This window comes from Ahaetulla prasina, chromosome 15, assembly GCF_028640845.1.
Source record: "Ahaetulla prasina isolate Xishuangbanna chromosome 15, ASM2864084v1, whole genome shotgun sequence".
NCBI lineage: Eukaryota > Metazoa > Chordata > Lepidosauria > Squamata > Colubridae > Ahaetulla > Ahaetulla prasina.
In genome coordinates, this window is record NC_080553.1 from 2,689,732 (window position 1) to 2,709,177 (window position 19,446).

The window sequence follows — 19,446 nt, forward strand, 5'->3', positions numbered from 1 at the left end:
CCAAGGTTGGAGACCCTGCTATAAAGCAGGGTCTCCAACCTTGGCAACTTTAAGCCTGGCGGACTTCAACTCCCAGAATCCCTCAGCCAGGCTTAAAGTTGCCAAGGTTGGAGACCCCTGCTGTAAAGCACTGTGTAGCAGTATATAAGTCTAAGAGGTATTGCTACTCTGGGAGGAAGATGGAGAAGACCTAATCGGGAATTCTCAGCCGCAAAAAGACCAACAGTCACTTCTTCTGGCAGGTCCTGCTGGGCTGGTGTGTGCAGAGACTCTCCGCCAAGAGGGCTTCTCGGACAGGATTGTGATGTGCACAATCGATATACATTTGCCCTACGACAGGCCCAAGCTGAGCAAGGTTGGTGCCTACCCAGGAATTTCTCCAAGACTTCCTTGAGGGTGATGGGTGGGATGGTCCACTTTTCCATCCTATCCCTGAGAGTTGTGATCCTGTCTTTGAAATGAAACATAATTCCTTTTCATGCAATTCATGGGTGTCCGTGTAACTTGCCAATCATGGATTTAAGGGCAGGGTTAATACTGAACCTCCACTCTTTCTCCTAAAAGTGACTCAAATTAATATAGAGGCTACCTCCATCTCTAGTGGTTCTGGCTTAGGCCAAGCAGCCCAGATGGTGCTCCCTCCAGAGCTAAACTGACATAGCTCTGTCTCTCTGCAAGCCTCACTTGGCTCCAGGAAGACTGAAGAAGTCTCTCAGGTTGTCCTCAAGCAATCTTCCCAATGGTAGGATGGGATGTCCTTGGGAGACAGGAAGAAGAGCCGCAGACTAGACAACAATCAGTTAAGAGGCAGCTGAACCCGCAGAAGAAATGAGGGCATGGGAATCATCTCAGAAGGGACCCTCCCAAGTTTCTTGGGCTGTAAAAGTGAGGGGGGAGAGATACACTTTATCAGATTCTGTTAATGCAGCCTTAGAATAAAGTTAGAGCTAATACTTCTGGTTGTGCTTCTTGCCTGGATTACCTCACAAGGCTGAAAACCATTTTACAAGCCTGAAAGCACATCTCAGCCCAGAGATTAGGGGCCCCTGGGAAATGAGACAGTGGGAATTACGTGTTCAGCAGAGTGATGGAGGGAAAAACTACCTTTATGTCTAACTATTTTGGTGTGCAGTGCCCTATAGCTGCACCCTGAGGGAAGAAATAGTAGCTGAAATAGTTTATGTCCAGGATGTGAGGGGTCTGCAGCCCTCTTACCTGATTGTTCCCTACTCTGTGGCTCTTCCACCTGTCTCCAAAGGTCATTCTCATAGACCAGGGGTGTCAATCTTGCGTCATCACAGTATCGTCACTTGACGTATCACAAGTTTTCCCCCTTCGCTAAACTGGGCGTGGCCAGCACGTGACGCATGCAGCCCACGGGCTACGAGTTTGACAGCCCTGTCATAGACCATTACACCTCCTTAGTGAAACCCTCCAGGTATATGTGGGATTACAACTCCTGGCACACCTCTGGAAGGCTTTTAAGGAGTATCTAAGAACAAAATTGACTTCTACTTTCAGTCAATGGATTCCCACGCTGACCAGATCGCTTTGCGTCCGAAAGAATTCTTCCGCACGAACGACATTGAGGTCCTGACTGAAATGCAGGTGAGGGTCTGTCTCTGTGGGGGGTGCGGGGTGCGGGCTTCAAAGAAGGTCTGGCTCTCTTTGTGGGATGTGTGAAGGGAGAGTCCGTGTGGACTGAAAAAAAGGACTTTGTTATTAATCCCGAGGTGGTTTGGTTTAACCTATCCTTTCGAGAGCTGCTGCATCAAACCAGCACCTGTGGAGGGAGGTCACATCACCCGGCCTGGTTTCATCTCCTAAAATGGTGGGAGATGGGTGTGGTTGACTCCCTGAAGCATGTCCCCAGTGTGGACTCTTGTTCTGACCCAGAACACGACAAACCCTCTGAAGTGAACTCAAAGATTCCTTTATTAGGAGCACCAGCAGCCCCGGCAAAAAGTTCCTCTCTCACCACAGGCCAACAAGTCCGCCTGGCAGGGAGATGAATAATTGTCTGCCATATCTATTCATCTCTGCCCCCTGCCTTTTATCCCCAGAGCTAGGGTGGGGCTTTGCTAGCAGCGCTGGCTCTTCCATCCCAAGGACCGGCCCACAGATTTCCACTACTCTCCTCTCCTCTGCCTTCTGCGCATCTGTGCATCAGGCACTGGACCCAGATGTTCCTCCTCTTCCTCATCAGCCACCTCCAGACCTGGGGGATGTTGACTCTCCATCTGAGGGATGATGGATGGCCCAGGCTCCACCTCTCTCTCTCTCTCTCTCTCTCTCTCTCTCTTTGCCAGCTCCATTCTTTCTTCCCCCTCTGAGCTCTCAGGTTGCCTTGATTCTGACCCTGAGTCCCACACCTCCTCTTCCTCCTCCTCTGATTCAGCTGCTGAAGAGGCTGGCAACTGACAGGCCACAACTCTGTAGGTGTGTGTTGCTCTGATGGAAAAAAAAAAGAACAGCTAAGAAATTACTGTTAATGACCTGTCCATACCGTTTCAGGTGGTGGTGGTGGACGTGAAGAACAAGACGGCCATTTTCAAGGATGGGTTTAAGATGGAGTACAATAAGTTGCTGCTGGCAACAGGAAACACGTAAGTGGCCCTAAAAGGTTTTACATCAAGTGTTGAGGTCTTGTTTTCCAGATGGGGGAAGTGTTTTTTTTTTTTGCACCCCAGATGTGTCGGAGAGAGACTGGCTGAGCCAGGGGGAGGAGTCAAGTGGGGAATTAGTCAGGAATCCTCAAGCATGCACAGGATGGCAAGGTCCAACCCCCATTGAACGCCACTGAACCTTCTCTAGTCTGTCCTGGGTGCAAAATCTGAGAAGATTCGTCTGTAATAGGCATGAGCAATAAAGGAGCTAATTGGACTCTTCACAGGTGGATCTGGTTGATTGGGTCCGGCAAATGGACTGAGAATGTAGTGGTATCTTCAAGATGAATCAGTGGGTTGCAGCCTAAGCTTTCATGGCTTAGAAATTGAAATTAGTTTCATGGAATTTGGTGAAATTCCATGAAATGAAGGAGACACTTCCTAACAGTGAGAACAAGAAACCAGTGCAACAGCTGGTCTTCCTCATTCATTTTAGACCAGGGGTCTCCAACCTTGGCAAGTTTGAGCCTGGTGGACATCAACTCCCAGAATTCGCCAGCCAGCTTTGCTGGCTGGGGAATTCTGGGAGTTGAAGTCCACCAGGCTCAAACTTGCCAAGGTTGGAGACCCCTGTTTTAGACCATGTAGGATGAGAGCAGTGTATGCTGGCCAAAACACAGGAGAAGACTGAATAATTTTAGTTATTCTTTTTTGATTTTTTTATCCCACATTTTTATAAATAACTCAAGGCGGCAAACGTATCTAATAATAAAAGGGATGAAAATAAAAGGCAGGAGCTGCGGTTCTCTTTCTCAGATCACCAAAGGATTTGACTCAAATTGGGTAGCCAGGATTCTAGTCTTTTTCTAATCTAACTCGGCCTCCGGCCTTTTGGAAGGCGGGCCAGGAATAAGGAGGCTTCCTCCCTGGTCGTCCCACCTGCCCTTCTTTGACCTTTGGAGGATCCCTCGGCCTGACCTCTCCTATCTCTCCTTCCAGACCCAAAACACTCAGCTGCAAAGGCAAGGAAGTGGAGAACGTCTTCACCATCCGTGCTGTGGAAGATGCCAACCGGGTGGTCAAAGTGGCCACTGGCAAAAACGCCGTCGTGGTGGGAGCCTCTTTCCTGGGTGAGCAAAGGCTGCCTAGACGGCCTCGGAAGCTGAGCTGATCCATAATGTGGTTTCTTTCATCTGAGTTTAGCATGGTTTACGACCGTGTTTCCCCCCAAAAAAAACACACCCTGAAAATAAGCCCTAGCCTGACTTTTTTGGGGTGGGCCTCCCCCAAAATAAGCTCGGTGGGGGATAGGCATGGGCAGCACAAGAGGCGCCAAGCGTATGGGGGCCATCAGTGTCTGGCAGCAGCCGCAGCTCACCGGCCCTTTGTCACAGCGCAGATAAGTCCGAGTGTGGAGGCAGGTGGGGGGAGAGGTTGTGCTGCGTGGCTGCCTGGCTCACGGGAGGCTTGTGGGAGGTTTGCGCAGCGGCACCGGCAGCAGGCAGAGGCACAGGGGAGGGAGGAGGCAGGCCATCCCAACGCACCATGCAGGTGCTTGCTTGGCATGGCTGCAGGCAAGCCGAGAGAGGGTGGGACGGAGCGAGCCGCGTTGTTGGGATCGCCTGCCTCCTCCTGTCCCGACCCTCTGCCTCTGCCTGGCTCCGCCATGCACTTTTCGCCCAGAGGGAGACGAAGCTTCATCTGCTTGCAAATGGGACGCTTTCAAATGGAGCTAATTGCTCCATTTCAAAGTGTCCCATTTGCAAGCAGATGAAGCTTCAAGTCTCCGTCATTTCTCTGTCCAGGTGAAAAGTGTGTCTGCCCTGGGAAGCCCTGGAAGCCGTTGAGGCTGTGGGAAAGTAGATGGTGGGAGGGAGCAGGTGGGCGCTTTCAAATAAGACATTCCCCGAAAATAAGACCTAATAGGACTTTCGGTCCAAAAAAAATAAGACCTGGCCCTATCAAGCCTATCTATGGTTTACAGCTTAGCATGCAAAGCAAATCCTGCTGTTAGTAGTTTATTGTACAAACCGTGATTAAGGAAACTATGGTTTAGTACAGTGTGTGGATACAAGCTAAATATGCCTTGAAAATTAAACTCTGTGTCCAAGTTGGATATTTGGGGGGGGGGGGGCTTCTCCCTCTGTTTTTAGCTGTTGTTTTTTCCTCGTTTCGCAACTTGACCCAACTTGGCTGGAACATCTGCCTTTGCGCTGCACCAACCTGCAGGCTCTCAGCTTGTCCTGGGTCTTTCTTGCGGTGGCTTCCTAACCTCCTGCTCTCTCTGGTTTTGCAGGGATGGAGGTGGCTGCCTACCTTTCGGAGAAGGCTCACTCGGTCTCGGTGGTGGAGCTGGAAGAAGTGCCCTTCAAGAAAGCCTTTGGGGAGAAGCTTGGGCGAGCCATCATGAAGGCAAGGCAGCTCCCCAGAGGGGACATTTGGGGAGGGTCAAACCTTATTTTGACAGGAAAGTTTTTCAACCTTCTCTCTCCCCTTCCTCTCCTCTCCTCTCCTCTTGGACAGATGTTTGAAAACAACCGAGTGAAATTCTACATGCAGACCGAAGTGTCGGAACTGCGGGAACAGGAGGGCAAGGTAGAGTTGGAGGGATGGAATGGATGGAAACCAACCAAGGAGAGATTAAGGAGAAACTTCCCAATAGTGAGGACAATGAATCAGTGGAAGGGAAGTTGTCTCCAGAGGTTGTAGGTGCTTCTTCACTGGAGGTTTTTAAGAAGAGATCGGACAGCCACCTGTCTGCAATGGCATAGGGCAGGGGTCCCCAACCTGTGGGCCGCAGCCTTGGCCTAATCGACACTGGATCGCATCTGCACACATGCCCGGCCCCACTCAGGTGAATGCTTCCACGAGCATCCCGGAGGATCTGGCCCCACTCGCAGGAGCCTTGTTGCTGGTCCTTGTGGCCCCACTTGCACGAGCATCGCTGTGAATATTGCAGGTGCCTGCACGTTCACATACACACATGCACCTGCCCCTCTTATAAAATCATCCCTCTTTCCGTCCTCCCCCTGCTCTGTCTGGGCCGTCAACCCGGAAAGGTTTGGGAACTCTGATATAGGGTCTCCTGCTTGAACAGTGGGTTGGACTAGAAGACCTCCAAGGTCCCTTCTGATTGAATTGAATTGAGTTTAGCGAGGCTTTGGGGCCCCTCAAGCCCCTCCGTTGAGCCTCTGGTTGGAGGAGGCAAGCCGTGGTGGGGGGTGGGCAGTCTCTTTGCAAGCTTTGGAACTAATAGCTGAGTGAAAAAAAAATGTTTATTTTTGCAAGGATGGGAAGCCTGGGGAGAGGCTGGCTGTGTAGACAAGATGCCTGGTTCATCATCTCTGCAGCCTCCTGTTTCTTTGGGAGGGGGCCTGATGGGAGGAACTAGAAAATAAAAATGTGAATGCCAAGAAGGGTCCTTCCTCATCTGTCTCCTAGCACTTGCCCCTTCAGGACATGACTGCCTCCCCCATCAGCCACAGCCCTTGCAGCCAAGATCCGGAAGTCCTCCAGCCCTCCGCTGGACTCATTTTGAGAGTTTAGAATTCTGCCCATGTACAGAGTGAGGAAGTCCACAGTTGTGGAGGCAGTTTGCAAGACAGCTGGTGACTTTCTTGGACCCGGGCAGGCGTGGAAGAGAGGCACAGCCCCTCTGGGGAGGCTGAACAACCATAGAACAATAAAATGAATGAGCTGGAAGGGAACTTGGAGATCTTCTAGTCCAGCTCCTGGCTCAAGCAGGAGAACCTATCATATTTCAGATAAGTGACTGTTTTCAGTTGGCCAGAGCTTGCAAGGTGGCCAGGATATTTCTGTTTGAAACAGCCCGGCCACATCCACCCCCTCAAGGAGAGGTGGGGAGCCTCTCCCACCCAGCAGTGTCTTGCTTTCTGGCTCCACATACGAGCAGGGCTGTGTCAAAGAAATCGATCTGATTTTTTAAAATTGGTTGCATTTTTCCTTTCCCCAAAGCTGAAGGAAGTAGTGCTGAAGAGTGGCAAAGTACTCCGGGCAGACGTCTGCGTGATTGGCATAGGTAAGTCACTGGAGTAATTTTCGGAGCGTTTTCTGGGGGGACTCAAGAGGGTCATGATGGCACCAGGACTGCACAAACTTAGCTCACTCTCTACGTGGGTCACATGCTGTGCTTCCCCACTCATTCACACACACACACACACACACAAGTGTGGTTAATTTTTATTTTATTTATTTATTTATTTTATTAAATTTTTATACCGCCCTTCTCCCGAAGGACTCAGGGCGGTGTACAGCCGAAATAAAATACAGAGTATATACAATTAAAAGAAATTAAAATAAACTATTACTAAATGGCCGATAATTAAAAGATTTAAAAATTTAAAATATTATTAAAACCCCAATTTAAAAACCACTATTTATGCCAGTCCTGCTTGAATGAATAATAATAGAGAGTTTTATTGATGTTCCCCAGTGGTTCCCTTCACCTGGCCTCAGAACTGTCCCAAATCAATCCAGCCACAAGCAGGCCAAGATTAGTCCACCAGGCCATGGCCAATAGTCCATAAAACAGTGGAGAGTTGCTCCAACAAGTAAGTCCATCAAACTAACTTAAATCCACCAGGCAAAACTGAAAGTATATCCACAAGAGCTCATTTGGCAAGAGAAGTTCCCCCCCGGTTTGCGCCAATTATCTGACCTTCGGACCTTTCGCCGGGAATTAAAAACTTATTTATTTATCCAAGTGGGACTGGCTTGATTTTTAAATTTCCAAATTTTAATTTTTTAATTTTATATGGGGTATTTTTAGGTTGGGTCAATTGACGGTTTTAATTTGGCCATTATTGAATATGTATTTTAAATTGATATTTTAATTGTGTATATTTTAATTGTTTTAACTTTGGCTGTACACCGCCCTGAGTCCTTCGGGAGAAGGGCAGTATAAAAATTTAAATAAATAAATAAGTAAATAAATAAAGTTCAGAGTCTCCAAGGCACAAAGTCAAGCAGGAAGCACGAGGAATAAGCACACACAACCATAAACCCAACACATTGTTCCCAGCAACACCTCCCTCTGCCTGCCGTGATAAATAGCTTTCCGGTGCAGCCCATCAAGACGGGCGGGGCCTCCTCCCGAATAATCTGGCAGATCTCTGTGGCTCTTGTCTTTTCTCTGCCCTGAGTGCTTTCGGATCCATTACGGAAGGCGGCTCCTCCTTCTCTTCACTGACCGTCCACCCCTGCAAGCCGTCCACAGCTGAAGCCTCCTGTAAATCTCTTTCGGCCAGCCATTCAGAGTCATTAATTAACTCAGTTGCTGACATGCCAGGGAGGACTTCTGAGGAAGAAGCTGAGGAATCGTCCAAGGGAGACCATCACACGTGCTTTGATCAGTTGCTCTTGGCCATCTTGAGCTTTTGCACAATCACCTGGGGATGTCCCTGAGTGCTCCTGTGTTTTGGGGACCCTTGAGGCAATAGACTAGATGGGGAGACCAGAGATGAAGAGAGAGGCAAAACACCATCTTGATGTCAAGAAAACTACATGGAATACCCACGTTGTTTGAAGAACACTGTAGAAAAAATAAGAAAAAATGAGAAAGCAAAGTTTTATCTATGACAGAGAAATCCTTGCATCATCATCTTTTTTTGACGATCCCATAATCTGTTGTAAGGTGGAGTCTGGGCAACTGAATGGAGCTGAGTGATTACTGTCCGGATGCCCTTCCTGTTGCCAATGCGGAGTTTTGTTCAGCAGATATATTCTCCTTGTGCCCAAAGAGAGAAATATCTGCCTCTACCTAGGATCAAACTCACAGCCCTCTGATTGAGAGGCAAGAGCTCCACCTCTAGGCCACCACACCACTCAGAGAAATCTTTGCATAGCCATAGGATAATTATTTCATACGACAGAACCCGGGCCTTCTAAAACCATGAGAAAGTGTGAGAAGGAAGTGAGGACATGATGGGAGCTCAAAAAGTGTTTGACTTTGGCAGCAAGGCAGCCTCAGCAACAGGGCAGAAAGATGCTATATTTTATCTTTTTTAATTTTAATAATAATAACAGAGTTGGAAGGGACCTTGGAGGTCTTCTAGTCCAACCCCCTGCTCAGGCAGGAAACCCTACACCATTTCAGACAAATGGTTATCCAACATTTTCTTAAAAATTTCCAGTGTTGGAGCATTCAACAAATTTAATTCACTTTCCCCCCCAAAAAAACAGATTATTCTACAGGCCACTAAAGAACAACCACCTCCTAAAGATAATTACAAGCTAAAAAATTGTAGCATGGAAGGAAAATGGGAGAAGGAGGGAAGAGTTTAAAAAACCTGATAACAAAGCACCAGTTGGTAACGGGGACTTAAACTTGTATTATCTCCAGTTTATATGGATGGTCTACTGTATCCTTCTATAATTCATAAAGCAGGTGGAATTGTCAAGAGCAATTAGCATTTGGTAATGGCCTTTTCCACAGTTCAAATAAATGGGGTTGGGGGTCAGGAGTCCCTCTGACTGCTAATGCCCCTCTTCTCTTTGGTGCAGGGGCCACTCCAGCCACTGGCTTTCTGAAGCAGAGCGGGGTCCATCTGGACTCCAAAGGTTACATCGTGGTGAATAAGGTACCGTAGAAGCAGCCAAACAAGCCAGCCAGGGAAGAGGTGGGTTGAGGGGTGTTGGCCAAGCACTGAACCAACCATCCATCCATCCATCCATCCATCCATCCATCCTTCCATTCAGTTCATCCATCCATTCAATTCATCCATCCATCCATCCATCCATCCATCCATCCATCCATCCAATTCATTCATTCATTCATTCATTCATTCATTCATTCATTCATTCATTCATTTAAATTTATATAGCCGCCTACTCGCTCCCAGTGACTCTAGGCACTTTCAACTAGGGAACCTCATCAGTGCAAGGGAGGCTGGGATCCACAGTTCCACCCTGTGGAAGTTTTTTCAGCCAAGATGTGTAGCCATCCCTCCCTCCCTCCCAAATTTTAAAGTAAAATATAGTCCCTGATTATTTCCTGAGTCAAATCTTGAAGTGGTTTTGTTCTGTCTGGATCTCTCTTCTCTTCATTTGAAATTATCTGAGTAGAAGTGTGTGGGTGTGTTTGTGTTTGTGTGTGTGTAGTACTGGTGTCGTGTCCCACTCCTCCGCTGACAGCTGGGTCAGGGAAATCCGAATCAGGCTTGCCTCTGCAGCTCTGCCCAAAGTCCTAGCAAAGTCCTCAGAGCAGGCAGGAGACCAGAAAGTGACTTCAGCAAGATATGTTTAGACTTTGCCTGACTCAGAGACTGCCAGAAAGCAGATCCTTTATATAGGCCATGGGGTGTGGCTCCATGACTCAGCACTCATTAAGGCCTGCCCCTCCCTTCCCTCTGTTGCCTCCGCCTATCCAGTCTTCTGATGCGAGGGTCACTCCAATCAGCAGCTGTTGGAAATAAACCCTCCTCAGGCTCACATACTGTGGAGGAGGGGGAGGGGTCTAGCTGCTCCGTTTGCCTGGGCATGGAGTCAGGGCTGGGGCAGGGAGATGCTCCTTCTTCTGCAGTTTGTGTGGGCATGGAGCCAGGACTTGGGCCGGGAGGCATACATTCCTCAGTGTTCGGGAGCAGGTAAGAAGGCCCCGGCTGCTCTGAGGGCGGGCAAGACACAACAACTGGGAGAAGACTGCACCCTCCAACTCAGCTGGGAGGACTGAAAGGGGGCCCTTCTTCAGAATTCTTGGGGCAGCAGCTGTGTGATCGAAGCCTCAACCTTTTTTAAAAAAAAACAAAAAACACGATCTTATTTGGGGATCTACTAGAGAAGGGATCTCCAGCCTGGCCAACTTTACGACCAGTGGACTTCAACTCCCAGAATTCCCCAGCCAGTGCGTGCTCTGCTTGAAAACTCCAACACAGGATAATTCACCCATCATGTAGCAGCTTCTTCCACTGTAGGACTTGTAGAGCCAGGAAGATCCTCTTGATGTCTAATGGCTGCCCAATCTTTTCTCACTGGACGATTTTGAGAAAAGATTGGACATTTCTCCGGGATGCAATAAGGCCCCCTCCCTTGAGCAGGGGGTTGGACTGGAAGACCTCCAAAGTCCCTTCCAGGCCTAGGATTCTATGATTCTAACCTGGTCACTCATCTATCGGTATGAATGTTATTTCCTAACTCAGCCTTTGACCACTGATAAAACTATATTGTTGTGTGAATATTCACTTCCTGGCCTGTGTATTGTGCAGAAATTAATATCACTAAGCTTCCCAAAGACTCCACTGCCGCTGAGTTTCGGTTTATGCCTGGCTTCAGTTCCACTTCAGAGTTTTTCTAGCTGTGTCCTGGTATCTTAATAGATTAACAAGAGTTGGAAGGGACCTTGTAGGACATCTAGTCCAACCCCCTGCCTAAGTAGGAGATCCTATACCATTTCTGAGAAATGGCAGTCCAGTCTCTTCTTGAAAGCTTCCAGTGATGAAGCTCCCACAACCTCTGAAGGCAACTTCTGTTCCATTGGTTGATTGTTCTCACCGTCAGAAAATTCCTCATTATTTCCAGGCTGAATCTCTCCTTGTTTCTTGCCTGGATGCTACAGAACTTGACCAAGTTGATTGGTACGGGTGGGAATCCTGCCTCTTCTTTACTCTATTTAGCTGCTCCGGTGGTTTGTGACCCAATAACCAGGATTGCCCTCAGTAATTGCTTTTGGAGTGCTTCCATCTCCCCCTGGTATCTTCAGTGAGAATATCTGCTTCTCATCAATCAAATCTTGCAGATCTTCTAGTCCAGCCCTCTGCTCAAGCAGGAGACCCTACAGCATTTCAGACAAGTGGTAGTCCAGACTTCTTAAAAATCTCCAGTAATGGAGTGCCCACAACTTCTGGTGGCAAACTGTTCCACCGATTAATTGTTCTCACTGTCAGGAAGTTTCTCCATAATTCCAAGTTGCTTCTCTCCTTGTTTATCCCAAAGGTGCTTTTTTTCAGGAGGCAAATGAACTTTTTCGTTTTTTTCTTTGAAGACATTTTGCTTCTCATCCAAGAAGCTTCTTCAGCTCTGACTGGATGGTGAGGAATGAAAGGATTTATATTCCTTGCAGACAGAGCTGGACATTTGCATCCTTTTAGAGGGTCGTTGGAGGTTTCTCTGTGTCCTCAGGGTCACCTGAGTGGTGAAAATGGTTCCTGTAGGCTGCAATTTTTCCTCTGGAAATCCGTTCTTACTCCCACACCATTTAAAGGGTCTTCATCCCAAATCGCATAGCTAAAAGTCTGTAGAGATTCTCAGTCCTCCAAGTCATGATTGTCCCAAAGGTGCTTTTTCAGGAGGCAACTGGACTTCCTTGTTTTTTCTTTTGAAGATGTTTCGCTTCTCATCCAAATTTGGTTTCTCCTTGGTTAGGTTGATTCTCCCTTCCTCTTTCCTTCCTTCGTTCCTTCCTTCCTTCCCTCCCTCCTTCCCTCCCTCTTTCCTCATGCAATGGACCATTCCCTGTCCCATCCTTGCAAGGCGCCCCCTCCAACAGAGCTCTCCTCTCCCTTTCAGATGATGCAGACCAACATTCCAGGAGTTTTTGCTGCGGGCGATGCCGTGGCCTTTCCTTTGGCACTGAGGAACCACAAAAAGACCAATGTTCCACACTGGCAGATGGCTCACATGCACGGTGGGTATGGTTGCGGCCTTCTTTCGTGGAAGAGAAGTCTACATTTCCCCCTTGGAAGTCCTTAGCAAACGGTGCAGGTAGCTGCAGCCTTTGTCTTGGTTTTTTAGTTTAGTTAGTTTAGTTTTATTAGATTTTTATACCGCCCTTCTCCCGAAGGACTCAGGGCGGTGTACAGCCGAACTAAAATACAGAGTATATACAATTAAAAGAAATTAAAAGAAACTATTAATAAATGGCAGATAATTTAAAAATTTAAAAAATTTACAAATGTTTAAAATCTCTAAAACCCCAATTTAAAATCACTATTTATGCCAGTCCTGCTTGAATAAATAAATATGTTTTTAGCTCACGACGGAAGGTCCGAAGATCAGGAACTTGACGTAAGCCAGGGGGGAGTTCGTTCCAGAGCGTCGGTGCTCCCACAGAGAAGGCCCTACCCCTGGGAGCCGCCAGCCGACATTGTTTGGCGGGCGGCACCCTGAGAAGGCCCTCTCTGTGAGGCGTCTGGTCGATGGGAGGCATACGGTAACAGCAGGCGGTCTCGTAAGTACCGGGTCCTAAGCCATGGGCGCTTTAAAGGTGGTAACCAGGATCTTGAAGCGCACCGAAGACCACAGGAAGCCAGTGCAAACTACGGAGCAGAGGTGTTACGTGGGAGCCTCGGCGGCTCCCATTACCACTCGCGCAGCTGCATTCTGGACTAACTGCAGCCTCCGGGTGCACCTCAAGGGCAGCCCCATGTAGAGAGCATTGCAATAATCCAGCCGAGACGTAACCAGAGCGTGAGTGACCGTGCATAAGGCATCCCGGTCAAGGAAGGGACGCAACTGGCGAACCAGTTTTCCACGTAGTTTAGGGCAGGCAAGATATCCAGGGGGCAGATGGGGGGGGGGGGCCAGGCAGGGGCCTGAATTCAATGATGCTGATTCTCCCCCCCCCCACCTTCTGAGCAGAAGGAGCAGTGGGGGTATATAGAGAGAGGGGATTTTGCATCTCCTCCATCTCGGTCACCTGCCTGCTCTTGCAGGACCTCTTCTGTGGTCCCTTCCCAGGCCCAGAACCTTCCTAGGCCTAGTTGGGTGTTCAGCTTCGCCTATCCCAATCCTATTTTCCCTATAAATAAACCGCCCTTCTGTTCTTGCTTTAAAGCTTGCTTCGCTCCTCCTTGTTCAGGGCAGATTCATCGCATGCACACACAAAGCCCGACTAGGTGGCTCAGCGGCTAAGACCCTGAGCTTGCCGATCAGAAAGGTCGGCAGTTCGGCGGTTCGAATCCCTAGTACAGGTCTCCTGCGTGAGCAGGGGGTTGGACTAGATGACCTCCAAGGTCCCTACCAACTCTGTTGTTGTTGATGTTGTTGTTATGCCACACACATCCACCTCCAGCAACAGCAGAGCAGGGTGAGGTGTAAAAAAAGAGAAGGCCGCCATTACAACCATCTGTTCAAGTTTTCCTGATCTTGCATCTCTCTTGATGCCCCCTAAGATTGCGTCTCTCTTGTTTGCAGCTGCTCATGTTCAAAATCGGGATCCACTGGGATCCCCAGAGACTTTTCCCATGTCCTGCTGTCCTCTAAAGTTCCTCCCATCCAAGGTACCCATCTTTAGATTTTCCCTGCTGGAGTCTTAAGACTTGGCATTTGTGAAGAAGCGTGCAGCTGGTCTTGGCGATAAGGAAGGTAGGAGAGGAAAGCAGGAAAAAGACCCTCCAAATGGCCACGGTTTTGTATATGGGACAGGGAGAAAGTTGGACAGGCTCCCAAGGTGCTGTTTCTTTACCTTGCAGTGTTCTTGTCTCAGAAGATGGATTTGTTGAATGCAGTGTGTGAGAGCCAATAAACATAAGTCTGCTTTTTGACCTAGGCAACCTCCAAGGGCTTACTTACACCAGTGTTTCTCAACTTTAAGGTGGGTGGACTTCAACTCCCAGAATTCCCTAGCCAGGCTGGGCAATTCTGGGAGTTGAAGTCCACCCATCTTAAAGTTGCTAAAGTTGAGAAACAATGGCTTACACAAATGGTCGGCAACTTTAAATACTCAAAGAGCCGCAAAAGTCCTAACCGGAAGACTACCTTTCAATTCTGGAGCCGACCGGAAGTCCGGTTCCCGCACTATAGAATCTCCTCCTAGCATAGCATCCTTTTTCCTCTACCTGTCCTAACCAAAAGCCCTATCAATTGTGGAGCCGACCAGTGACAGGAGCCGCCAGAGAGGGATGAAAGAGCCACATGCGGCTCCAGAGCTGCGGGTTGCCAACTCCTGGCTTACACCATTCAAATAATGAACAAATGCTCTAATGATGTGCTCTAAGGGTCCTGACTCATATGCCCGATTGACTTCTCTATTACATTCTCTATTACATTGCTTCTCTATTGCATCCCAGGGCGCATAGCAGCACTGAACATGCTGGCCTACGGGACCGAAATCAGCACCGTCCCTTACCTGTGGACTGCCATGTTTGGCAAGAGCATTCGCTATGCAGGTGAGGGAAGAAAAGTTTAGGATTAGAGAGCGTGCTTAGACCTCCTTTCTGGTTTTTGGGAGGTGGAGGGCTGCTTGCTGTTCTCGGGTACTTTGTATTTTAACTCTTGTAACGTTTGTTATTGTTTTTATTTCATTCTATTTGCTGCCCAGAGTCACTCATTAAAGTGGAGGGGCCATATGTATATTGGATAAATAAAATAAAAAAAGAATACATTGCATAAGCAATGTGTAATATATATAATGTATGCAATATATAATGTATGCAATATATAATGCAATATATAATGTATGGGCGTGCATAAGCGCACAAAAGTGCCTACTGTTCCTGTCCTATTGTTTTTCTTTTCTTCTTCCTATATACATATATACCTCCTTATATTTACTCATATATGTGTTTATATATTATATAATCTTTTTGTATGATACCTACATATATTGTTATGAGAAATAAATAAATAAATAAATACACTCAGACAGATTGGCAAAATCCACAGTTATCACGTTTCTTCCTTACAACGCTCGGAAGAAATGTAGAAATCTTATATCTGTGTGCGATTCGTGCTATGGAATTAAGCTCAGATTTGAAAGGCTGGAGAAAGCATCTAATTTAGGGTGCCTTAACATGTCAACTTCTCCACTCTTGACCAAAAGGGAGCTAATTCTGCACCTTGTCGGCTCACCTGCACTTTGCAGCAAAATTCTCCTTGTTTTCTCCACGTTGCAATGCAGTGTTCCATAAAAATGTGGTGAAACACATTTTAAAAATGCATATTTGTTTCAAAATGGGCTAAATGTATTTATGCATGTGTAGTATTAATTAGTTTCTTATAACATATATTTTTATGCTTTTTTAAAGAAACAAAATGGCAGATTAAAATAAGAAAAAGAAATTTAGTGCTTCCTACATATGCATATTGCTTTGCTTTTCTAGGTCATGGAGAAGGATTTGATGATGTGATTATTCGGGGAGACCTAGACGAACTTAAATTTGTAGCCTTTTACACTAAGTAAGTGCCCATGAAAAGCTTTAATTTACAAGCTACCATGATGTGTGTTGCAAAATTATATTGTTTGTTTATAGTAAGCAAATACAGCTGCTCGTGTATTGCTTGTTGATGTCACAGAAGCTGGGTGAATCTGTGCAATCAATTTTAGCTACAAAGAATAGAAACTTTTATTTTATTTTATTTTATTACCTTGGCCATGAAACTCCAGATTTACAGTTTCTCAACTTTGCAACTTTAAGATGGGTGGATTTCAACTCCCAGAATTCTCCAGCCTGCATAGCTGGTTGAGAGATTCTAAGATTGAAGATCCCCCATTTTCAAAGTTGAGAAACACAGTACTAAATAAAACATTTTTGAAGAAGCACACCAAGGCCCATTCTAGGCTTCCAAAGTTCAAAATAATTTTGATCGACTTGAATACTGGGCTGCATCCAGTTCAGTGTCCATGTTCAGTGGTGAGAAATGTCAGGTTTCAAAAGTCTGTAGAGATTCTCAGTCATCCAGGTCATGGAAGTAACTGGACTTTCTGGTTTTTTCTTCATGTGCATCATGTGGAACCATTTGCACTACTCAGGTGATGCTGAGGACACAGATAAACCTCCAAGGGCTTCAACAACCCTCTAAAAGGATGCAAATGACCAGCTGTCTGCAAGGAATCTAAATCCTTCCATTCCCCACCATCCAGTCAGAGCTGAAGAAGCTTCTTGGATGAGAAGCGAAACGTCTTCAAAAGAAAAAACCAGAAAGACCAGTTGCCTCCTGAAAAAGCCCCTTTGAGACAGGTTCCAAAGTTAAATACAAACAAGATAGGCAGTTCCTGGCTTAGTAGTTGTACTGGCAAGAAGAATCTAGGTGTCTTGGTAGACCCAAGACCCAGCAGATTTCAAATAAGCCAACAATGCACAGCAGCTGCACCTAGCTGTTGCTGCCGGACAGCAGCATCTGCAGAAGGGAGTTTGAAAGGCCATCTTCTCTTTTTTTTTTTGACCGTCCCTGAGAGATGCCACCAATGCTAGCTTGTTCTGTGAGCCAATGAAGTGGGGCATGCGGATATAATTAGTTAGCATTTGTGTTCCATTCGTCTCACCCCATTGCTGATCCCTTCAGTTCGTTGGGTCAACTCAGCAGACCTGGGTGCAAAAGAAGCAAAACGCCTGGGGAAAACTCTCTTGGGATCCACCGGAACCTCCTGCCTTGTGTGAAATGCACCCTGGCCCGGTGGCAGCGGCTCTTAACCTCCACCTCTGAGCCTTTGGTCTTTTCTTCCAGGAGCGACGAAGTGCTGGCTGTGGCCAGCATGAACTACGACCCACTGGTCTCCAAGGTGGCCGACGTCATGGGCTCTGGCAGGGCCATCCGCAAGCGAGACGTGGAGTAAGTCACTTTGAGTAGCTGCCGCCTTCCTCCTCCTTCACAGAGAGGTTAACTCTGAGCATATATTCCAGCCCCGCCACTCCCACTCCCGGTGGAGCAAACATGTTGGAGAGACAGCCTCCGGCAAACACGAGTGTGAGCTTCCTGTGGCTCTCCCTCATCTCATCATTTTCTTTTAACGACCCCATAATCCCTTGTGGGGTACAGTCTGGGCAACTGAAGGGAGCTAGCAGAGTGTTTTAACGGCCGGATGCCCTTCCTGTGGCCAATGCACAGTTTTGTTCGGCAGATATATTCTCATTGTGCCCAGAGAGAGAAATATCTGCCTCTACCTAGGATCGAACTCATAGCCTCCTGATTGTGAGGGGAGAACTCCACCTCTAGGCCACTGCACCACTCTTCCTGTGGCTCTCCCTGACCATCTGAAACACATCATTCTTGCAACTTTAAACTGGGCTTTTTAGATTTTTCTGCCTGCCTGACAAAGGACTCTCCACTTGTCTCTTCTGCCCAGAGGGGAGAACCTGTCCCTGCAGGTTGGGAGGAGGGAGATTTGAAAGATTTGGATAGAATAGAGCTGGAAGGGACCTTGGAGGTCTTCTAGTCCAGCCCCCTGCTCAAGCAGGAGAACCTATATAGCATCTCAGACAAGTGACTGTCCAGACCAGTGGTAGTCAACCTGGTCCCTACCGCCCACTAGTGGGCGTTCCAGCTTTCATGGTGGGCAGTAGGGGTTTTGTCCGATACTGAAGCACTTTCCTTTTTTTTATTTAATTGACTTTTTTAAAAAAAATCATAGCATTATTTAAAAACATTTTCATTTAGGTTTTCATAAAATTCCCTGTGACAATTTAAATTTCTGAAAATATACTATTTGTATCACCCGCCCATAAGTTTAGTTCATGTTATGTAAGTGAAACTAAACGGCGCTATAGTGTGATCGCAAACAAAGGAGCCTCGTCCCAGAATAGCTTGCGCATCTCCCCCCGAACTGGTGGGCGGTTAGAAAATTTTACTACTAACAGAGATACAAAAGTGGGTGGTAGGTATAAAAAGATTGACTACCCCTGGTCCAGACTCTTCTTAAAAACGTTCTTTGTTCTGAATTCTGAATTGGGGGTGTTGGGGGAGATCTATGACAATTTGCAGTGGCCAGCTGACTGCAGGACAACTCGCTGCGGAACAAGAGTTACACTAGCATCAAAGAAACGGTGGCACAGAATCGTTAAAGAAAGGACGCAAAAGGAGGGACAGAATGAAATGGGAACGACAAAAATTAAAATAATCTTTTATTCATTTAAAATAATTGCATTGAATTGTTAAATTGTCCCAAGGCGAATTATCCCGCAGCCAGTTGGTCGTGGTGCGTTGGCTGCAGCGAGTTGTCCCATTCCATGTCGGAGGGGAGGGTGGTGGGAGCACCAAGCCAGGAGGGTGGTCGTTCAATTAACCCCATGTGTACAACGAAAGGGGGGAGGGCTTTGGCTGCACAGTCACGGCGGCCATCTTGACTTATTTGACAGCCCTGGGGGATGCCTTGTTCTGAATCTGGGCATAAGCTGTTCTAACGAGCAGAACTGACAAGAGACCAATGAACTCTACTTTTGGGATCTCAGAGAGAGTTCCCCCCCAGTTTAGAAAGTGAATGATCATATTCAGTGTTAGGTTGGAGTGGAATTTAGATTTTTTTCCCCCAGCACCCAGGAAAGTGGCCCTGACTTACTCTCCTTTCCTCCCTCTTTCTCTTTTTACTGCTACAATTTAAGACTCTTCATCCGGTACGTATGTACATTTGTATGTTTGCATTAGTATTATCACGGCCCGGCTGAGGGCATTGGAGGGGCTCCTTCAGCTGAGAAGTTATTCCGGCTTTTTAATTAGGAAAAAGAGGGAAATGGTGGCACAGAACTGCTCCATTATTAAATGATTATTAAAAGAGCCCAGAGGCTCCTTTGGTGCAGAGTTCTGGGTCCTTCAGTGGTCAGCTGGGGAACAGAGAGACACTATGCCACTGTGCCCTCTCTCCTACCTTCTTTCTATCTATCTATCTATCTATCTATCTATCTATCATCTATCTATCTATCTATCTATCATCTATTGTCTGTTTGTCTCTGTCTGTCTGTCTCTGTCTCTCTCATCTATGTATCTATCACTTCCTGGGGTGTCCACAGGGAAGAATAAACAACAGTATGATTAAAGGTGTGATGCCTATAAAAAAAAGATGGCTGTTGCCACCATCTTGACTTTTTTGACCCTGCCCAGGGGACACCCTGCCTGTGATTCTGGAGCCAGCAAACAGCCCTGTAGGCTGGGCATTATAAAGGGACATCAAGAC

General features: G+C 47.2%; 1 protein-coding gene across 1 annotated transcript in view; it reads left to right on the forward strand.

Annotated features, from left to right (window-relative positions):
* AIFM3 (apoptosis inducing factor mitochondria associated 3) overlaps window positions 1–19,446 on the forward strand; it is a 57,249-nt gene that overhangs the window by 35,603 nt on the left and 2,200 nt on the right. Inside the window, exons 8-19 of the mRNA XM_058158430.1 lie at window positions 243–355; window positions 1,522–1,608; window positions 2,515–2,606; window positions 3,606–3,736; window positions 4,903–5,018; window positions 5,130–5,201; window positions 6,582–6,645; window positions 9,129–9,205; window positions 12,129–12,246; window positions 14,630–14,728; window positions 15,662–15,737; window positions 17,007–17,111. Of these exons, the coding sequence (XP_058014413.1) occupies window positions 243–355; window positions 1,522–1,608; window positions 2,515–2,606; window positions 3,606–3,736; window positions 4,903–5,018; window positions 5,130–5,201; window positions 6,582–6,645; window positions 9,129–9,205; window positions 12,129–12,246; window positions 14,630–14,728; window positions 15,662–15,737; window positions 17,007–17,111 (1,150 nt within the window). The remainder of the gene's footprint in view (window positions 1–242; window positions 356–1,521; window positions 1,609–2,514; window positions 2,607–3,605; window positions 3,737–4,902; window positions 5,019–5,129; window positions 5,202–6,581; window positions 6,646–9,128; window positions 9,206–12,128; window positions 12,247–14,629; window positions 14,729–15,661; window positions 15,738–17,006; window positions 17,112–19,446) is intronic.